The sequence below is a fragment of the Scyliorhinus canicula genome, chromosome 10 (genome assembly GCF_902713615.1).
Source record: "Scyliorhinus canicula chromosome 10, sScyCan1.1, whole genome shotgun sequence".
NCBI classification, from domain to species: domain Eukaryota; kingdom Metazoa; phylum Chordata; class Chondrichthyes; order Carcharhiniformes; family Scyliorhinidae; genus Scyliorhinus; species Scyliorhinus canicula.
In genome coordinates, this window is record NC_052155.1 from 148,085,930 (window position 1) to 148,103,142 (window position 17,213).

The 17,213-nt window shown below is 48.5% G+C and overlaps 1 protein-coding gene across 3 annotated transcripts in view; it reads right to left on the minus strand.

Annotated features, from left to right (window-relative positions):
- stac (SH3 and cysteine rich domain) overlaps positions 1 to 15,150 on the minus strand; it is a 185,604-nt gene extending 170,454 nt beyond the window's left edge. For all 3 annotated transcript variants that reach the window (XR_005462137.1, XM_038809851.1, XM_038809850.1), the window contains exon 1: positions 14,610 to 15,150. Coding sequence is in view for 2 of the 3 variants with exons in the window: in XM_038809851.1 (XP_038665779.1) it covers positions 14,610 to 14,771 (162 nt within the window). In the remaining variant the exon portion in view is untranslated. The remainder of the gene's footprint in view (positions 1 to 14,609) is intronic.
- Between the last annotated feature and the right edge of the window lie 2,063 nt (positions 15,151 to 17,213).

Below are 17,213 nucleotides of genomic sequence, written 5' to 3' on the forward strand. Positions count from 1 at the left end.
TGTATCCCAGCTTCCACTCCATGTTCCAGCCGAGCAAAGTTTCACATTGGTAGCAAGGTTTTGTAATCTTAACCCATACCCTTTAATTTTCCTAATACTTGCATCCTTTCATTTTAAAGCAATCATGACAGGCAGGGCTACTTATTGGATAGTGTGTATGTAGTGTTCGCACATGCCTTTAGTTAGCATTTCCCCCAGCAACAGGAACAGATGTACATTTTATTTTGTGGAATGTTGGTTTCACATTCCGCTATGGAGCAGATGAACCAAATTTCTTAACTTGACGGAAGCCTAGTATCCGGTGGTCTCCAGAACCTGATAAATTTGAATCTCGAGTTATTAGAAAATAGCTATTAGATATAGGAAGACCCAAATGGTCGGGTTTGCATTATCTCATAATTCTCCATGGACAGAATTGTGCAGGCTGGGATCGATGGGGGTGGAAGGCGAGTACAATTCCTCGGATGGGCTTCCCAGCAAGTTCTCGATTACCCCAACCTCCGCAATTTCACGCTGGGGCAGGCGATGCCTCGGCTTGCTGTTGGCCCTTTCCCCAATTGAGGCTGTTAAGTGGCCAATTATTGCCCACTTGAATGGCCGTTTCCTGCAGATTGGCAGAAGAGTTCCAGGGTATGGGGGATTCCCCAAACTAAATCGGAATATGGAAAAGCCACACCTACTGCCAATGACTGAATTGTAATTGTGTTGCACTGGTAGATGCAGGTCGGTTCAGACAAAGGCAGCCAGTTCCCTTTCTTTCCAGATGTTACTGAACTAGGTGGGTTTTTAAACAAAACCACAGCTTTTGTGGGCACTTGCTCCAATGCCAGGCCATGAATGACCAGATTCATGGAATATCAGTACATAATTTGCCTTGGAAGGATCGGACCTTCCATTCCCTGGGTCATTAGTCCAATACTGTACCATAATGTACTTGACAGGACACAATCATGCACAATAAAGGCAAATGTTACAATGCCCCAGGCCTAAATTAAAAATATTACAGAAATAAAGAACTGTACAAAACAGCAGATAGATATGCACTGATTAGTATATACATGATTGTCAACTCAATGAATGCAGAATGCATTTAACATGTTCCAAGCAACCTTATTTCAACTCAGAAATGTTGGGCGCAATCTAACGGCCCCATCACGCCAGACTCAAGACAGACAGTAAATCAAATTTACTCGGCTCGCCACACCTCCCGAGGTCGAATGGGATCTCTCGAGATGTCGTGATCTAGAATTTGCATATTTAAGTGTGCAGTTAGGCAGACTTTAGTACGTCCCCGTTCAGAACTAAGCAGTCTCTGCCCTTGCTAAGAGGATACCCCAGCTGGGCACCGTTTAATACTGGTCTCCACAAACGGGGACCAGGCAAAAGGGCACTGGGGGAGGGGTGGGGGTCTCTGGGTGGTTTGCCTCTTGGCAGGGTGGCATCCTGGCACTGATGCCACCTGGGCACCCTGGGAATGCCAAGGTGCCCAGTTAGCATTTTGCCCATGCCATGGATTGGGCCCGGGGTGTCCTGTCCTTATCAGGTGGAGTGCAGGAGCTTGAGGACCCAACCCCCCCCCCACAAACAGGGAAGTTTGGCTTCGAGGGGTTCCGGGGGCCGCATTTGGGGCTTTATAGATCTGGGCCTCATTTAAAAATGAAGGTTTTGATTACGGGCATGATAGGGTTGAAGTATGAGACAAGACTAAACAGCTTGGCCTTATACTCGCAGGAGTTTGGAAGAATGAGAGGGGATCTGATCGAGGTACATGAAAAGGAAATGTTGACCCAATGTCCCCCCTTGTGGAGAAGCCTAGTGTCCATTGGTCTCCGGAACCTGGTAAATTCCGTCTAGAATGGGAGGTCACAGATCTAGTTTGAGAGGCGGTAGATTTAAAACTGAGATCAGGAATTACTTCTCGCAGAGGGTGGTGAATCTGTGAAACTCATTGCCCCATAGTGCGGTGGAGACTGAGTCATTAAATGGTTTCAAGGAGGAGATAGATATATTTCAGATTTTTAAAAAACCCAATATATTTCTGATTTTAAAACGGGTTAAAGGGACATGGGGAACAGGCAGGGAGGTGAATTTGAGACCAGGAAGAGATTAGCCCCGATCTGATTGAATGGCAGACCAGGCTCGAAGGGCTGAATTGCCTACTTCTGCTCCAATTCCTATATATTCAAGGCATGGAAAAATAAAGAGTCCCGTTTGATGGCAGGTTCATTCCCAGTGCTACAAGGACCCTGCTGAACCTGCCCACAACGGGACTCTTTGCCCATTATCCTTGAAGCTAAAACTACCATAGATTGTGCAACTAATGCTAAAATGGCACAGGCAATAATGATGTTTTACGTTAGTCTGGACAGTGGAAAGCCTACTCAATGGCAAGTTTAAAGGCAGAATCATACCAGCTGTCAATCATCAAATTATATACAATTTTCTTTTTCTTTTTTAACAACACATAACAGAATCAATAACATACCACAGACAACCATGACTCAGTTGGTAGCAATCACACCTCCAGTCCCAAGGTTGTGGGTTACAGACTCATTCCAGGACTTTTAAGCACAATAATCAAGCCTGACACTACAGGATTGGCGGAGTGTTGCATTGGCCACAGTCTCGTCTTTTGGATGATACGTTAAATCAAGGCCCCAACTACCTCTCAGGATTACGTAAAATGTCCCATGCCACTTACTATCTCACAATCAACTTCCCAAAACAGATTACCTGGTCATTATCACCACAGAGACTTCAAAGGTACTGACGCTGCAGCATGTATGGAGGAGATTCACTAACTTAATCCCAGAGTTGGGGGGGGGGGGGGGGGGCTGGATTAAGAGGAGAGGTTGTGTAGACTGGGATTGCACTCATTGGAATTTAGAAGGATGCGGGAGTATTTTAGAGAAACATATAAAATTATGAAGGGAATAGATAGGATAAATGCGGGCAGGTTGCTTCCACTGGCGGGTGAAAGCAGAACTAGGGGGCCTCAAAATAAGGGGAAGTAGATATAGGACTGAGTTTAGGAGGAACTTCTTCACCCAAAGGGTTGTGAATCTATGGAATTCCTTGCCCAGTGAAGCAGTTGAGGCTCCTTCATTAAATGTTTTCAAGATAAAGATAGATAGTTTTTTGAAGAATAAAGGGATTAAGGGTTATGGTGTTCAGGTCGGAAAGTGGAGCTGAATCCACAAAAGATCAGTCATGATCTCATTGAATGGTGGAGCAGGCTCGAGGGGCCAGATGGCCTACTCCTGCTCCTAGTTCTTATGTTCTTATTACCTGTAAAGCTCTTTGAGATATCCAGTGGTCATTAATAAGTGGCATTTTGTTTCTTTAACATTAAAACAATACAATATAGAAATGAAGAAGTAAACACGAACTGCAAAGATTTGTAGTAAGGCCTTCAAGAGAACATCTCTCTTTATCTGGCCTCATCACTCATGCTTACATTAGCCACAACGCCAGAGACAAACATCTTGGATGGTTAGATTTGAGGAGGATGAGGGCTCCATATTCTCCAAAAGGTGCTGTCCAATATGGGGTCACAGGTGTAGCGTGGAGGAACAGCTTACTGACTGACCTTCCAAGAATTGAGGGGCACGGTAGCACAGTGGTTAGTATAGTTGCTCCACAGCTCCAGCTTCCCAGGTTCATTTCCTGGCTTGGATCACTGTCTGTGTGGAGTCTGCACGTTCTCCCCATATCTGCATGGGTTTCCTCCGGGTGCTTCGGTTTCTTCCCACAGTCCAAAAATGTGCAGGTTAGGTGTATTGGCCATGCTAAATTGCCCTTAATGTCCAAAAAGGTTAAATGCGGTTATGGGGATAGGGTGGAGGTGTGGGCTTAGGTAGGATGCTCTTTCCAAGGGCTGGTGCAGACTTAATGGGCTGAATGGCTTCCTTCTGCAATGTAAAGTCTATAGGTTCCAAACACACTACTCACGGTTTCAGCTTTCCAGCAGAAGACACCATAACATCAGGATCATGTTGCAAGGCCTTTGGAACCTATCGGACTGGATTCTCTGTAACCCCAGTCGCTTCTTTCCCAGCTGCGCACCATTCACTTGTGGCGCGATTCTATCTCCCTGCCGTTTGTCAATGGGATTTCCTGTTGAAACCACATCACTGGGAAACCTGTGGGCAGGTGTGTGCTACCAGCAGGAAAATAGAATTGGAACAGCTGGAGAATTTCAGACTACATCTGCAGTGTTGCAAACAATAGGTGATTAGTTATCTTCAGCACTATGAATGATGCACCACAGAAGGCAAATGCGTAGCCTACTTTGTCCATGGTACTTCTTTGAAGGAACTATCCAGTAAGTCCAATTCTCCTGTTCTCTCTTTATCATCCTCTTCAAGAGTTATGATTGAATCTGCTTCCATCACCTTTACAGGTGGTACACTCCAGATCATTATTTGTGTAAAAAGATCTTTGTATCTCGTCGTTGTTTAGTTTGCCAACTACCTGAAATCGGTGTCCTCAGTGTAAGAACATTTTAAACAGTTTTTCATCAATTACTCTTCTAAACACCTCTATTAAATCTTCTCTTAAGCATCTCTGCTGCCAGAGGTTGGCCGGTGTACAGTGGTTAGCACTGCTGCCTCACAGCTCCAGGGACCCAGGTTCAATTCCAGCCTTGGGTGACTGTCTGAATGGAGTTTGCACTTTCTCCCAGTGTCTGCATGGGTTTCCTCCGGGTGCTCCAGTTTCCTCCCACAGAACAAAGCGTGCAGGTTAGATGGATTGGCTGGCCATGCTAAATTACCCCTCAGTTTCCAAAAGGCCAAGTGGTGTTATTGGGTTATGAGGGTAGCGTGGAGGCATGGGCTCAAGTAGGGTGCTCTGCCTAAGGGCCGGTGCAGACTCTATGGGCTGAATGGCCTCCTTCTGCACTGTAAATTCTATGATACTAACCCCAAGTGCATGCCTATACTGTTATGTTAAATATTCTTTGCCTCCTCTCCAAAACGCCAAAGTCTGATGCACAGTCATGGAACACCATAATCCAGCTGCAGCCTAACCAGCGATTTGGGTATTTAGCATATTATCCTTGTTCATATACTTTATTCCTCCATTAATAAAGCCATGGATTCCATACAGCCTTCTCAGTATGTCCTGCCACCCTCAAAAGATTTATGTTCGTACACTGGTATGCCACTTCTCTGGGTCATTAGTCCAATACCATGCCACTTATTCCAGCTCCCCTTTTAAAATTTTGCTCATGATGTCCCTCCTCATTCTTACTACCAACTTGCATCACTTCACGTTAGAGGCCAAATGATATCTGCCATGTGTCTGCCCATGTCCTCCTAAGGCCTATCACTGTCCGCCTCATTATATATTGCATTCCCAAGTTTCATATCATCTCCAAATTTTGGAATAATGTCCTGTATACCCAAAACCAGGCTCATTAATATATATCAAATATATAGCCAGTCCAATCCCTTCAGAACAGTAATGTCTGCTTCCCCCCAATCTGAAAAATAACCACTCTTATTTTGTTGCTCATCCACATTTTTACCCATTCAGCCACTGTCCCTTTAATTCCATGGGTATTAAGTCTATTATGTAGCACTTTGGAAAATAAAATCAGTCCAACGTTGTGCAGGTTAGGAGGATTGGCCATGATAAATTATCCCGAGTGCCCAAAAAGGTTAGGAGGGGTTATTGGGTTACAGGAATAGGGTGGAAGTGAGGGCTTAAGTGGGTCACTGCAAATTCGATGGGCCGAATGGCCTCCTTCTGCACTGTATGTTCTATTTTCTAACTGCACTACCATCCTCAATGCCAAACTATTTAATCTAAAATCTCAATCATTTGTCACAAACACAATCAGCCTTGAATAAATCTGTGCTGATGTTTTTAACCCATACTGTAACATGCTGATTATTTTTGTTACAGATTATTGTCTCTTGACTTTTCCACACCAATGTTAGACTCATTAGGGGCTGTTTAGCACAGGGCTAAATCGCTGGCTTTGAAAGCAGACCAAGCAGCACGGTTCGATTCCCGTAACAGCCTCCCCAACAGGCGCCGGAATGTGGCGACTAGGGGCTTTTCACATCATTTGAAGCCTACTCGTGACAATAAGAGATTTTCATTTTTTTTCATTTCATTGGTCTGTAATATGGCCTGCAAATGGGCGGCACGGTAGCACAGTGGTTAGCACATTTGCTTCACAGCTCCAGTTTCTCAGCTTCAATCCCTGGCTAGGGTCACCGTCCGTGTGGAGTCTGCACGTTCTCCCGTGTCTGCATGGGTTTCCTCCGGGTGCTCTGGTTTCCTCCCACAGTCCAAAGATGTGCAGGTTAGGTGGATTGACCATGCTAAATTGCCCTTAGGTTAGGTGGGGTTACGGGGATGGGGTGGAGGTGTGGGTTTAAGTGGGTGCTCTTTCGAAGAGCCGGTGAAGACTCGATGGGCCGAATAGCCTCTTTTTGCCCTGTAAATTCTACGAATATATGATATTGGCCACTGAGCAGCCCACCTACACTTTCAAGGGTGATTGGGAGAATGCAGCCAGAGCCTCTGAAATGTCCACCTTTACGTCCCTCAGTAACCAATTTTGTGCTCCATTGGGAGCATGGGCACCTTTAGTGAAGGCAAATAGGTACAATGTATTAGTTGAAGACCTCAACCAGGCTATTAATTGAGCCATATAAACTCATGTATTGGGTTTCTAAGACTTTGGGCACAATTCTCCAAATTTGTTGCACTTTTGTGAAATGATGCCGGGGAATAGCGGAAGAGGCCAACATTTTGCGATACATCCGGCCCAGTCCCATAGGCAAAATCAGATCCCACCGTAGCATGACAAGAAAACAATTATCATCACTTAAGCCCTATTTCCATACAATTAACGGGAGCCACCCCATATCTAATGGCCTCGCATCATTCCTCAGCCTCCCCAGCAGGTGGTCACACTGGCAGTGATTAGTATTCTTTTTGAAAAACGTAAACATGGCGGTAGGGCTTCTGCGGGGAGCCGAGGAGATGAATAGCCATCTTTGCTCAAAGGGGCTGGGCTTGCCATCTCCGTGCTCAGCGGGGGTGGGAGATACTGGCAAGGGTGGGCCACCATGGGAGGGTTGGTGTGCTGCTGGGGGGCAACCAGGGGCACCAGCTTGCCAAAGCCTGGATCATGTGTATCCATTCCAGGGCAACCCTTGTCCCTGCCCATCTGAATCACCTGGTGCCACCGGTAAGTGGCCGGGGCCCTCCAGAGGATGCACTCTAGGGGCTTCAAATTCCACAGGGTAGGGCAAATTCCGTAATGCAGCAGGTTGCCTCAACATCCTATGTGCATCCTGGGAACAGACAGAGACGTAGTTGCAGAACGCAGAGAACTAATAAGATTGAGGACCACTGAGAGGGCACCGAGGAGAGGAACCATCATCAGTAGCTGGGGGACATTTAGGGCTTTCATTGTTCACCATTAAAACTTGCTATACCCGAGACATCTGAAGCCTTTCCACAATGCAGGTTGGCCTGCACCCCCTGTTGCATTCTGCTCTCTCCCAGCCCCCGTCTCCCGGTCACAGTGGTCCTCGGTCTGGGGTCCCCGAGGCATACCACGTGCAGGATGATGGGTCTGAACACGCCGTCAGCAGAAAGACAGGAGTCTGACTATGGCATTGATTGAGGAGCATCAGAGCTCACCTCAGTGGGTTATCACCACCCACCTGGGTTACAGGACAGGGTGGAAGCGAGGGTCGGTGCAGACTCGACTGGCTGAATGGCCTCCTTCTGCACTGTATGGAATATGTTCCTGCCTTATATAATGACACGCTGACAGTGCCGAGTGACCTTCACCACGGACCAGGTGGACAGACGGGCAGCAGCTGAAGTTATCCTTGTTATGGGTATACACAATCCGGTGGTAGATCTCGGGAGGCCATTAGATAGGGAGTCCATGCATTCCGTTAATGATGTGGAGACTGCTCTAAATTGGAACCTCGCCACTTCTAGGCCCGACCTGGATTCCGATTTCGACTTCTCCCACGATCTAACGAGCTCGCTCAGATCCACGCCGGGAACAACATGTCGGTTAGATCGCGTGTAATATCATCACTTTTCAGTTCTCATTCCAATCTTCAGCTCTTTTTTAAAAATAAATTTAGAGTACCTAATTCATTTTTTCCAATTAAGGGGCAATTTAACGTGGCCAATCCACCTATCCTACACATCTTTGGGTTGTGGGGACGAAACCCAGGCAAACACGGGAAGAATGTGCAAATTCCACACAGACAGTGACCCAGAGCTGGGAAAGAACCTGGGACCTTGGTGCCGTGAGGCAGCAGTGCTAACCACTGTGCCGCCCCAATCTTCAGTTGTGACGAGCGGTTACACGTTGAACAAAAATGAAGTTGTCTTTTCTTTTTACAGATGCTACCTGATCTGTGTATTGCCAGCATTTTCTGTTTCTATCAAGAACATTTCAGATTTCTGGATAAATTACTTGGCAGACACTGTACACCAACTTGGAGGTAAAGATTTCTCTGCGACAGACATTTTTGTTTTGCATACTGTCAAATGTAATGCAATATTTTCTGACATGCTAGCTGTTTCACAGTTGCTACTGTTGAATAGATGATTGAAGTGCTGCAGACTGTAACAAGTTAGATTGAAAATTATTTTGAAACATTTTTTACATGGCAGGAAACTGAATGGTTTATCACTGCTCCAATATCTTTGAATTAATTGGTAGATGGATCAGATCATGCAGTTTATCAATGTCTTATAGTCAGATGCTGACACTTCCTGTCCAATAGACCCAATTAGGCAAAGTGAGTGTTTTGAGTACAAGGACAGACATCTTTAAAGGCTTGTTTCAAAACACAAGCACAAATCAGGATTTAATTTTAAAAATCGAATCCAACAGGGTAGCTGCTCTATTTTCTCTTTAGAGTAGACTTTCCACTCCTTGACTATGTGCGGGCAATAATCCTGAACCAGAAAAAAATAAGTCTGTCACAGATTAACATATAAAATATTGCCATTAAAGGTTGTATCTCCCCCGCCTCTCCTGCGCCCCCCCCCCCCCCCCGCACTAATTGAAACCATTTATAGAGCTAATAACAACTGATAAACTGTATGATTAGAGTGACCTTCTGAATTCCTTTCTGGAACTTGGTCTCAAACTGATATTATATTTGCTGCGCATTTTAATACCAGTTGCAACACATACTCATTCCAATGCTTAACTCGTTTCACATCTAAAGTTAATTTTTAAGAGCAAGATATTTCCATACATTCCAAGAATATAATCTGTCAAAAATGTCCTAATCGCAATAACACTTTGTATTTATACAGCATCTTTAATTCAATAAAACATCTCAAGGCACTCCAAAGAAAAAGCAACATTTGCCACTGAGCCACATACGGTGATATTAGAGTAGATGACCAAAAGGGCAAATTAAATGAAATGAAAATCGCTTATTGTCACGAGTAGGCTTCAATGAAGTTACTGTGAAAAGCCCCTAGTCGCCACATTCCAGCGCCTGTCCGGGGAGGCTGGTACGGGAATCGAACCATGCTGCTGGCCTGCTTAGTCTGCTTTAAAGCCAGCGATTTAGCCCAGTGAGCTAAACCAGCCCCAATAACCAAACGTTTGATCAAATAATCCGATTTTAAGGAGCATCTAAGTAGAGAGAGAAAAAAAAGAGGCAGCATGTTGGAGATGTTCAGGGAGGGAATTCCAAAACTAGACCAGGACATCTGAAGGCAGGGCCACCAATTCTGAAAGCAATTGAAGCTGGGGATGCTCAAGAGGCTAGAATTAGGGGAATGCATACATCTTGGAAGGTTATCGGGCTGAAGGAGATAATAATAATCTTTATTGTCACAAGTAGGTTTACATTAACACTGCAATGAAGTTACTCCGGTTTCCTCCCACAGTCCAAAGATGTGCGGGTTAGGTGGATTGGCCATGCTAAATTGCCCGTAGTGTCCTAAAAAGTAAGGTTAAGGGGGAGTTGTTGGGTTATGGGTATAGGGTGGATACGTGAGTTTGAGTAGGGTGATCATTGCTCGGCACAACATCGAGGGCCGAAGGGCCTGTTCTGTGCTGTACTGTTCTAAATTCTAAATTCTAAAAGCCCCTAGTTGTCACATTCCGGCACCTGTTCGGGTACATGGAGGGAGAATTCAGAATGTCCAAATGACCTAACAGCACGTCTCTCGGAACTTGTGGGAGGAAACCGGAGCACCCGGAGGAAACCCACACAGACACAGGGAGAACGTGCAGACTCCTTACAGACAGTGACCCAAGCCGGGAATTGAACCTGGGACCCTTGTGCTGTGAACCAACAGTGCTAACCTTTGTGCTACCGTGCTGCCCACAGAAAGGACAGGGATATGGAGGGGTAAGATCATGGAGAACTGGGTGACATCAGTTCACATGTGAAAACTGACACTGTTTTCTTAAACAATGTTGCCAAGGAGCAGCATGTAGATGAGAAATAGTGTGCAAAGATAGATTGGTGAGGAACGCCACAGGAAATGGTGCAGACACTGGAAATGACAATGTTGCAGGCTTCAATTACCTGGCTAAAGTAGATAAATCAAAACTGAACCAAGCTAGTGCAGTCCCACCCAGCTGGGTAGTGGTGGAGAAGGATGGTGCAGTCAACTTGGCCAAAGGCTGTCGAATGATCCGAGGAGGAGGGATAGCTTATCTTTGTCACAAGTCACAAATTTGTGATTTTGGTAAGAACGATTTCAGAACTGTGGCAAGACAAAAACCTGATCGGAGGGATTCAAATGTAAAAGAGTTTGGGGAAGATAGGCATATATTTGAGAGGTGACAACATATTCAATGGCTTTGGAGAACAAAGGAAGTTTAGAAATGCAGCACCAATTTGCATGGGGGGGATGAGTAGAGTTAGGGGCTTTTTTGAGTGGAGGGGTGTGCTGGCAAATTTGAATGGGGGGGGGGGGGAAAGAGAGAGAGAGAACTATTACTAAAATTAATTCTCAATTAAACCATGAAGGGAGGTTAGGCAGTCAGGTATTCAGTAGGAATTGGATCAAAGGAACAAGAGGTGGGTCTCAGGGACAAGGTAAACTCGGACAGAGAACGAGGGGAGATCTGGCAGTAATTTGAGGATGGTGCAAGTTCAAGACGAGAGCAGGACAGAACTTTAGAGGAAGCGTGGATCAGTGGGTTAGGGATAGCAAAGGAAGTGGGAGGCTGTTGACTGGATGGTCTCAATTTTAGTGACAGAGGTAATGTCCCTCGCACTTGTTATTGGAGGGGAGGGTGAAGGAGGAGACGGGGAAGGGTTTTAAGAAATCTGTTTGCAGTAAAAAAGCTTGAGATTATCGAACTATTGCATGATCATCTCGTAAATTGAAGCAGCTTTGGCTGATGAGATCAGGATCCAATCGAGACGTGTCTCCACAAAAATAGATACATACACATTATGTCTCATAACCAAGCTCCATTTAAAATTTTTAAAAATAGGTGAACTGCTTCCAAATTACAATGTTGATGTGGATTTTCCTACATTGTGATGTTCCCGATATTACAAAATGGTTACATTCATGTTACACATGGAATCCTCATTCTTTAAAAAAAAAATAGATTTCGATTGTCTTATGTTAGGAAGTAATTTGAAAAAGTTTTAAAACAAAATAACGCATTAGTGGACATTCCACTTTTGATGTTTCTTTGAATTCAACTGGTCACATTTCCAGGACACTTTAGGCAAGTGTCTGGGGTTCCCGAGGCACTTTAAGCAACATGTGAAAAAGCAGCAGCCAGTTATTTCCATTTGGGTTTGTGGAAGGTGCACCATTAGAATCATTTCGCTTTTAAAACACTTCCAAAAAAGAAAGGGGGGGCTGAGGATTCCAGAATAGTTCTTCAATTTCTCAGAAGATGGGGATAATTGCTCCACAGCCCCTTGCTAGCAAGGGCAGGAATCCCACCCTGCAGCCCCTCGCTGAGCAGACAGAGACAGTTTCCTGTGGAGGTACCATGCTAAAATCAGAGGGTAGTTTCACCCTGCAGCCCATGGCAGAGCAGTTTCCCCCCATGAGAGAGGGGGGGGGGGGAAGAGAAGAGAAGAGTCGCTTTTTTCAACCCCTTGATGGGGAGGGCAATCTTCCCGTGCACGCTCTTACTGGGAGAAGGGTGGGGGGGAAAGAGGAGGAAGGGGGAGTCTACCCACATGGCCCCTTCTTTGGGGGTGGGGGGGACAGTCTGTCCACAAACCACTCGCTTGGCGGAACGGGGGCTGTCTGTCCACATCCACATGACCACTCGCTTGGGGGGGGCAGTCCGTCCACATCCACATGACCACTAACTTTTTTTTGGGGGGGGGGGGGCAGTCTGTCCACATGAGCACTCGCTTTGAGGGTTGGGTGCAGTCTCTCTCCGCAGCCGCCCAGCCTGGGGCCATGTGGAGAGGTTGTCCCCTTCTCTCCAGTCCTCCACTCTACCTCATCCTGTTGGATTCAGGACTTTGCTGAGGGGGAGCATCTCCCAGACACACACCCTGAAAAGTTTGCTGCGTGAAATAGGTGCCGGACTCACTCCCACACACCCAGTTACACCCTATTCCAGTCACACCCCGCCCAGAAACACCCCATCCAGAATCACTCCCACACACCCAGTTACACCCCATCCCAGTCACCTCCCCCCCAGACCCACTCCCACAAACCCAATTACACCCGATCGCAGTCACCTCCCCAAACTCACTCCCACACCCAGTTACTCCCCCCCCCACCCAGACTCACTCCCACACACCCCATCACCCCCCGCCAGACTCACTCCCACACACCCAGTCACCCCCCCAGACTCACTCCCACACACCGTCACCCTCCCACCCCCAGTCACCCTCCCAGACTCACTCCCAGTCACCCTCCCAGACCCACTCCCACACACCCAGTCACCCCCCAGACTCACTCCCACACACCCAGTCACCCTCTCACCCACCCAGACTCACTCCCACACACCCAGGCACCCTCTCAACCCCCCAGACTCACTCCCACACACCCAGTCACCCTCTCACCCCCCCCACACCCAGTCACCCTCTCACCCCCCCCACACCCAGTCAACCTCTCACCCCCCCACACCCAGTCACCCTCTCACCCACCCCCCACACCCAGTCACCCTCTCGCCCCCCCACACCCAGTCACCCTCTCACCCCCCCCCACCCACCCTCTCACCCACCCCCCACACCCAGTCACCCTCTCGCCCCCCCCACACCCAGTCACCCTCTCGCCCCCCCCACACCCAGTCACCCTCTCACCCACCCCCCCCACACCCAGTCACCCTCTCACCCCCCCCACACCCAGTCACCCTCTCGCCCCCCCCACACCCAGTCACCCTCTCGCCCCCCCCACACCCAGTCACCCTCTCACCCACCCCCCCCACACCCAGTCACCCTCTCACCCACCCCCCCCACACCCAGTCACCCTCTCACCCCCCCCCACACCCAGTCACCCTCTCACCCCCCCCCACACCCAGTCACCCTCTCACCCCCCCACACCCAGTCACCCTCTCGCCCCCCCCACACCCAGTCACCCTCTCGCCCCCCCCACACCCAGTCACCCTCTCGCCCCCCCCACACCCAGTCACCCTTTCACCGCCCCAGTCTCACTCCCAGTCACCCTCTCACACCTCCCCCCCCAGACTCACTCCCACACAACCAGTCACCCTCCTACTCACTCCCACACACCCAGTCACCCTCTCACCCCCCCCCACGCACCCAGTCACCCTCCCACCGCACCCCCGACTCACTCCCACACACCCAGTCACCCTCTCAGACTCACTCCCACATCCAGTCACCCTCCCACCCCCCCCAGACTCACTCCCACACACCCAGTCACCCCCCCAGACTCACTCCCACACACCGTCACCCTCCCACCCCCAGTCACCCTCCCAGACCCACTCCCAGTCACCCTCCCAGACCCACTCCCAGACACCCAGTCACCCCCCCAGACTCACTCCCACCCCCCAGTCACCCCCCAGACTCACTCCCACACCCAGTCACCCTCTCACCCACCCAGACTCACTCCCACGCACCCAGTCACCCTCTCAACCCCCCAGACTCACTCCCACACACCCAGTCACCCTCTCACCCACCCAGACTCACTCCCACACACCCAGTCACCCTCTCACCCACCCAGACTCACTCCCACACACCCAGTCACCCTCTCAACCCCCCAAACTCACTCCCACACACCCAGTCACCCTCTCAACCCCCCAAACTCACTCCCACACATCCAGTCACCCTCTCAACCCCCCAAACTCACTCCCACACATCCAGTCACCCTCTCACCCCCCCCCACACCCAGTCACCCTCTCACCCCCCCCCCACCCAGTCAACCTCTCACCCCCCCACACCCAGTCACCCTCTCACCCACCCCCCCCACACCCAGTCACCCTCTCGCCCCCCCACACCCAGTCACCCTCTCACCGCCCCAGTCTCACTCCCAGTCACCCTCTCACACCTCCCCCCCAGACTCACTCCCACACAACCAGTCACCCTCCTAACCCCCCCCGACTCACTCCCACACACCCAGTTACACCCCCCTAACTCCCACAGACTCTCTCCCACAGACCCCCACCCCCCAAAAATAGCCCCCTGTACCTTGGACTCTCGTTGGCTGAGGGTTGAAACCGGAGACACAGGCGTCTCTCCTCCGACCCGCTCATTCTCTTTCTCCATCTCATCAACGGCGGGGTTCGCCCCGCTCTCCACCTCGGTCTCCGCCCCGCTCTCCTCCTCCGCCGCCAGCTCTCGGTTCGGCATCTTGCACTTTTCCACAGCGGCGAGAGCGGACTCCGTCCCAGAGCCAGTAGGGGGAGAGCCGCTCCCTCGCCACCTGCCTTCCCCGCCGGCCCGGGCTCTCGGTCCCCGGACACTGCCCCCCGGCTCCGGGCTTCACTGCTCGCTCCCTCCTCCTCAATTAGTCCCGATGATCCGCGCCGGTGGCCACAAGTCCCGTCGCTTTTCCAACTCTCTGGAGTTTTTAGGGGGCTTTACCCTCCGGTTCCTCACGTATTTCCGGCTGCGTGATCAATAAAACAACCGGAGGAGAGGCGTCAACACAGACGGAGGAGACCAGGGAGAGTGAGTGAGTGAGTGAGTGAGTGAGAGAGAGAGAGAGAGAGAGAGAGAGAGAGAAAGAAAGAAAGAAATGGGAGAGTGAGTGAGTAGGAAGGAATGGGAGAGAGAGTGTGAGAAGAAATGGGAGAGAAAGTGAATGAATGGGAGAAAGAGAGTGAGAGAAGGAATGGGAGAGAGACTGCGAGGGAAGGGGGAGTAAGAGAGGGAGAGGAGGAGTAGAAGATATTGGCGGCTGCTGATGAAACTTTGCTGTCTGTTCGAGCAGCCGCCAATCATTCGGCGACAAACAACTGGAGCCAACCGGTGCTCCACTTGTAGCTGCAAAGGATCCGGCTCCCAGTATAGAAACAGCACCTCGGGCTTGTCGCTGTGTCTCCACAAGCTCCTGCAGCCCAGTCTCCTGGAGATGTTGCTCAGTGCACTTGTCCCCCTCCCTCCCTCTGTTTGAGCTGGTTTAACTTCGTGATTTGCTCATGTGCAAAAATACAAGGATACTCCCGAGATGTCGATACTCTTTGCCCTCTCTTGAGTAATCGATCTTTTTACTCAGACCAGACAACGCTCCGAAGTGAACAGGAAGGAGGCAATTGCATCTGGTTTGCAATAAGCTTTGCAACAAATTAACATTTGTGATGTTGGGCTGTGTACTTCAATGTAACCATTTCCACGTCCTACCTCCTGAAAGCGGTTTGATGCTCAAAAGGATTAATCTCTTTCCCAGATATTTATGGACCCGCCTGTTGTGTAACTTGCCTCGAGTATCGCACAGTATTGTGGAATGGGTCCTTCGAAAATGGGGATTTATTTTAATTTGGGGGTTTACTGAAATTGATAAAGACAGAATAATGTCTGCCCTTAACTATATTGTTTAACTCCGGCAAGATTATAGACGAGAAATCGCGCGACCTACAATCGCACACTAATGTCACTCGCAATTATTAATTTTTTTCTTAAATCCAGCAATTTGCAAAGTAAAGCAGGAATAGTCAGGAGTCCCGATCCTTTGCAACTGTTGGGCAATTTGTATCACTTCATATATGACCATTAATAACAGAACTCCCACCTCGCGCGAGGCTCTCCAAGGAACTTAATGGCAATCGTGAAATTTATGATACACTCGGAATGATCTCTGCCGTTTAGGGTTGGGAATGAATATCGAGAGAGAGCCCTGCTAATGACATGAATTATGGTCCTGAAATTACACTGAAACCCCTTAAGTAATCAATGAAGTACGAAGCCTCACTCCAGTAACTAGTGAATTGTTCTTCGAAGCTTTGCAAAAAAAAATATATTAAATGTTTTTTGTCAGTCTTGCCCTGTTGGTACTGGAAACGAACTTTCAGCACGCAAAGTTATTTCAATATTCCAAACTGGTTCCCTCATTTAAATGCAGGTTATGTGGATTTCTTTAAGAAAATAACAGCTTGGGATACAGTATGAATAATAAGAGCCACGAGGTGTTTAGTCCAGCAGCTTGAGAGGAAAAGATGACTTTCCATCGATCAGGAGTGGACAACTGTTGGGGGGGGGGGGGGGTCACATGCGGCCCATCAGAGTCCCGAGTGCGCCCCACCAGACGTTTGGTCCAATGTTGCCCATGTACAGGGTTACTAAGTTATATGCACGTAAAGCAAGGGCAAGTGAAGCGCGACGTGTGTTGTTTGTTCGGTAGGACAGTAGTTAGCAATGTTACTTCACAGCTCCAGGATCCCAGGTTCGATTCCCGGCTTGGGTCACTGTGTGGAATCTGCACATTCTCCCTGTGTCTGTGTGGGGTTGCTTCGGTTTCCTCCCACAGTACAAAGATGTGCAGGTTAGGTGGATTTACCATGCTAAATTGCCCTTGGTGTCCAAAAAGGTTAGTGGTGTTACTGGGTTATGGAGACAGGGTGGAGGCTTAAGTAGGATGCTCTTTGCAAGGGCTGGCGCAGATTTGATGGGCCAAATGGCCTCCTTCTGCAGTGTGGATTCTATGAACTGTGAGAACTCCCTCTGCAACCAATCAAGTGTAAATATTTTTGTTTTTACCAAAGTTTAAAAAAAAAAAATTTTTATTGAAATTTTTTACAGAAAATATAACAACAATGAAAAGCAATAATAAAACACCATAATAACTGTAACACC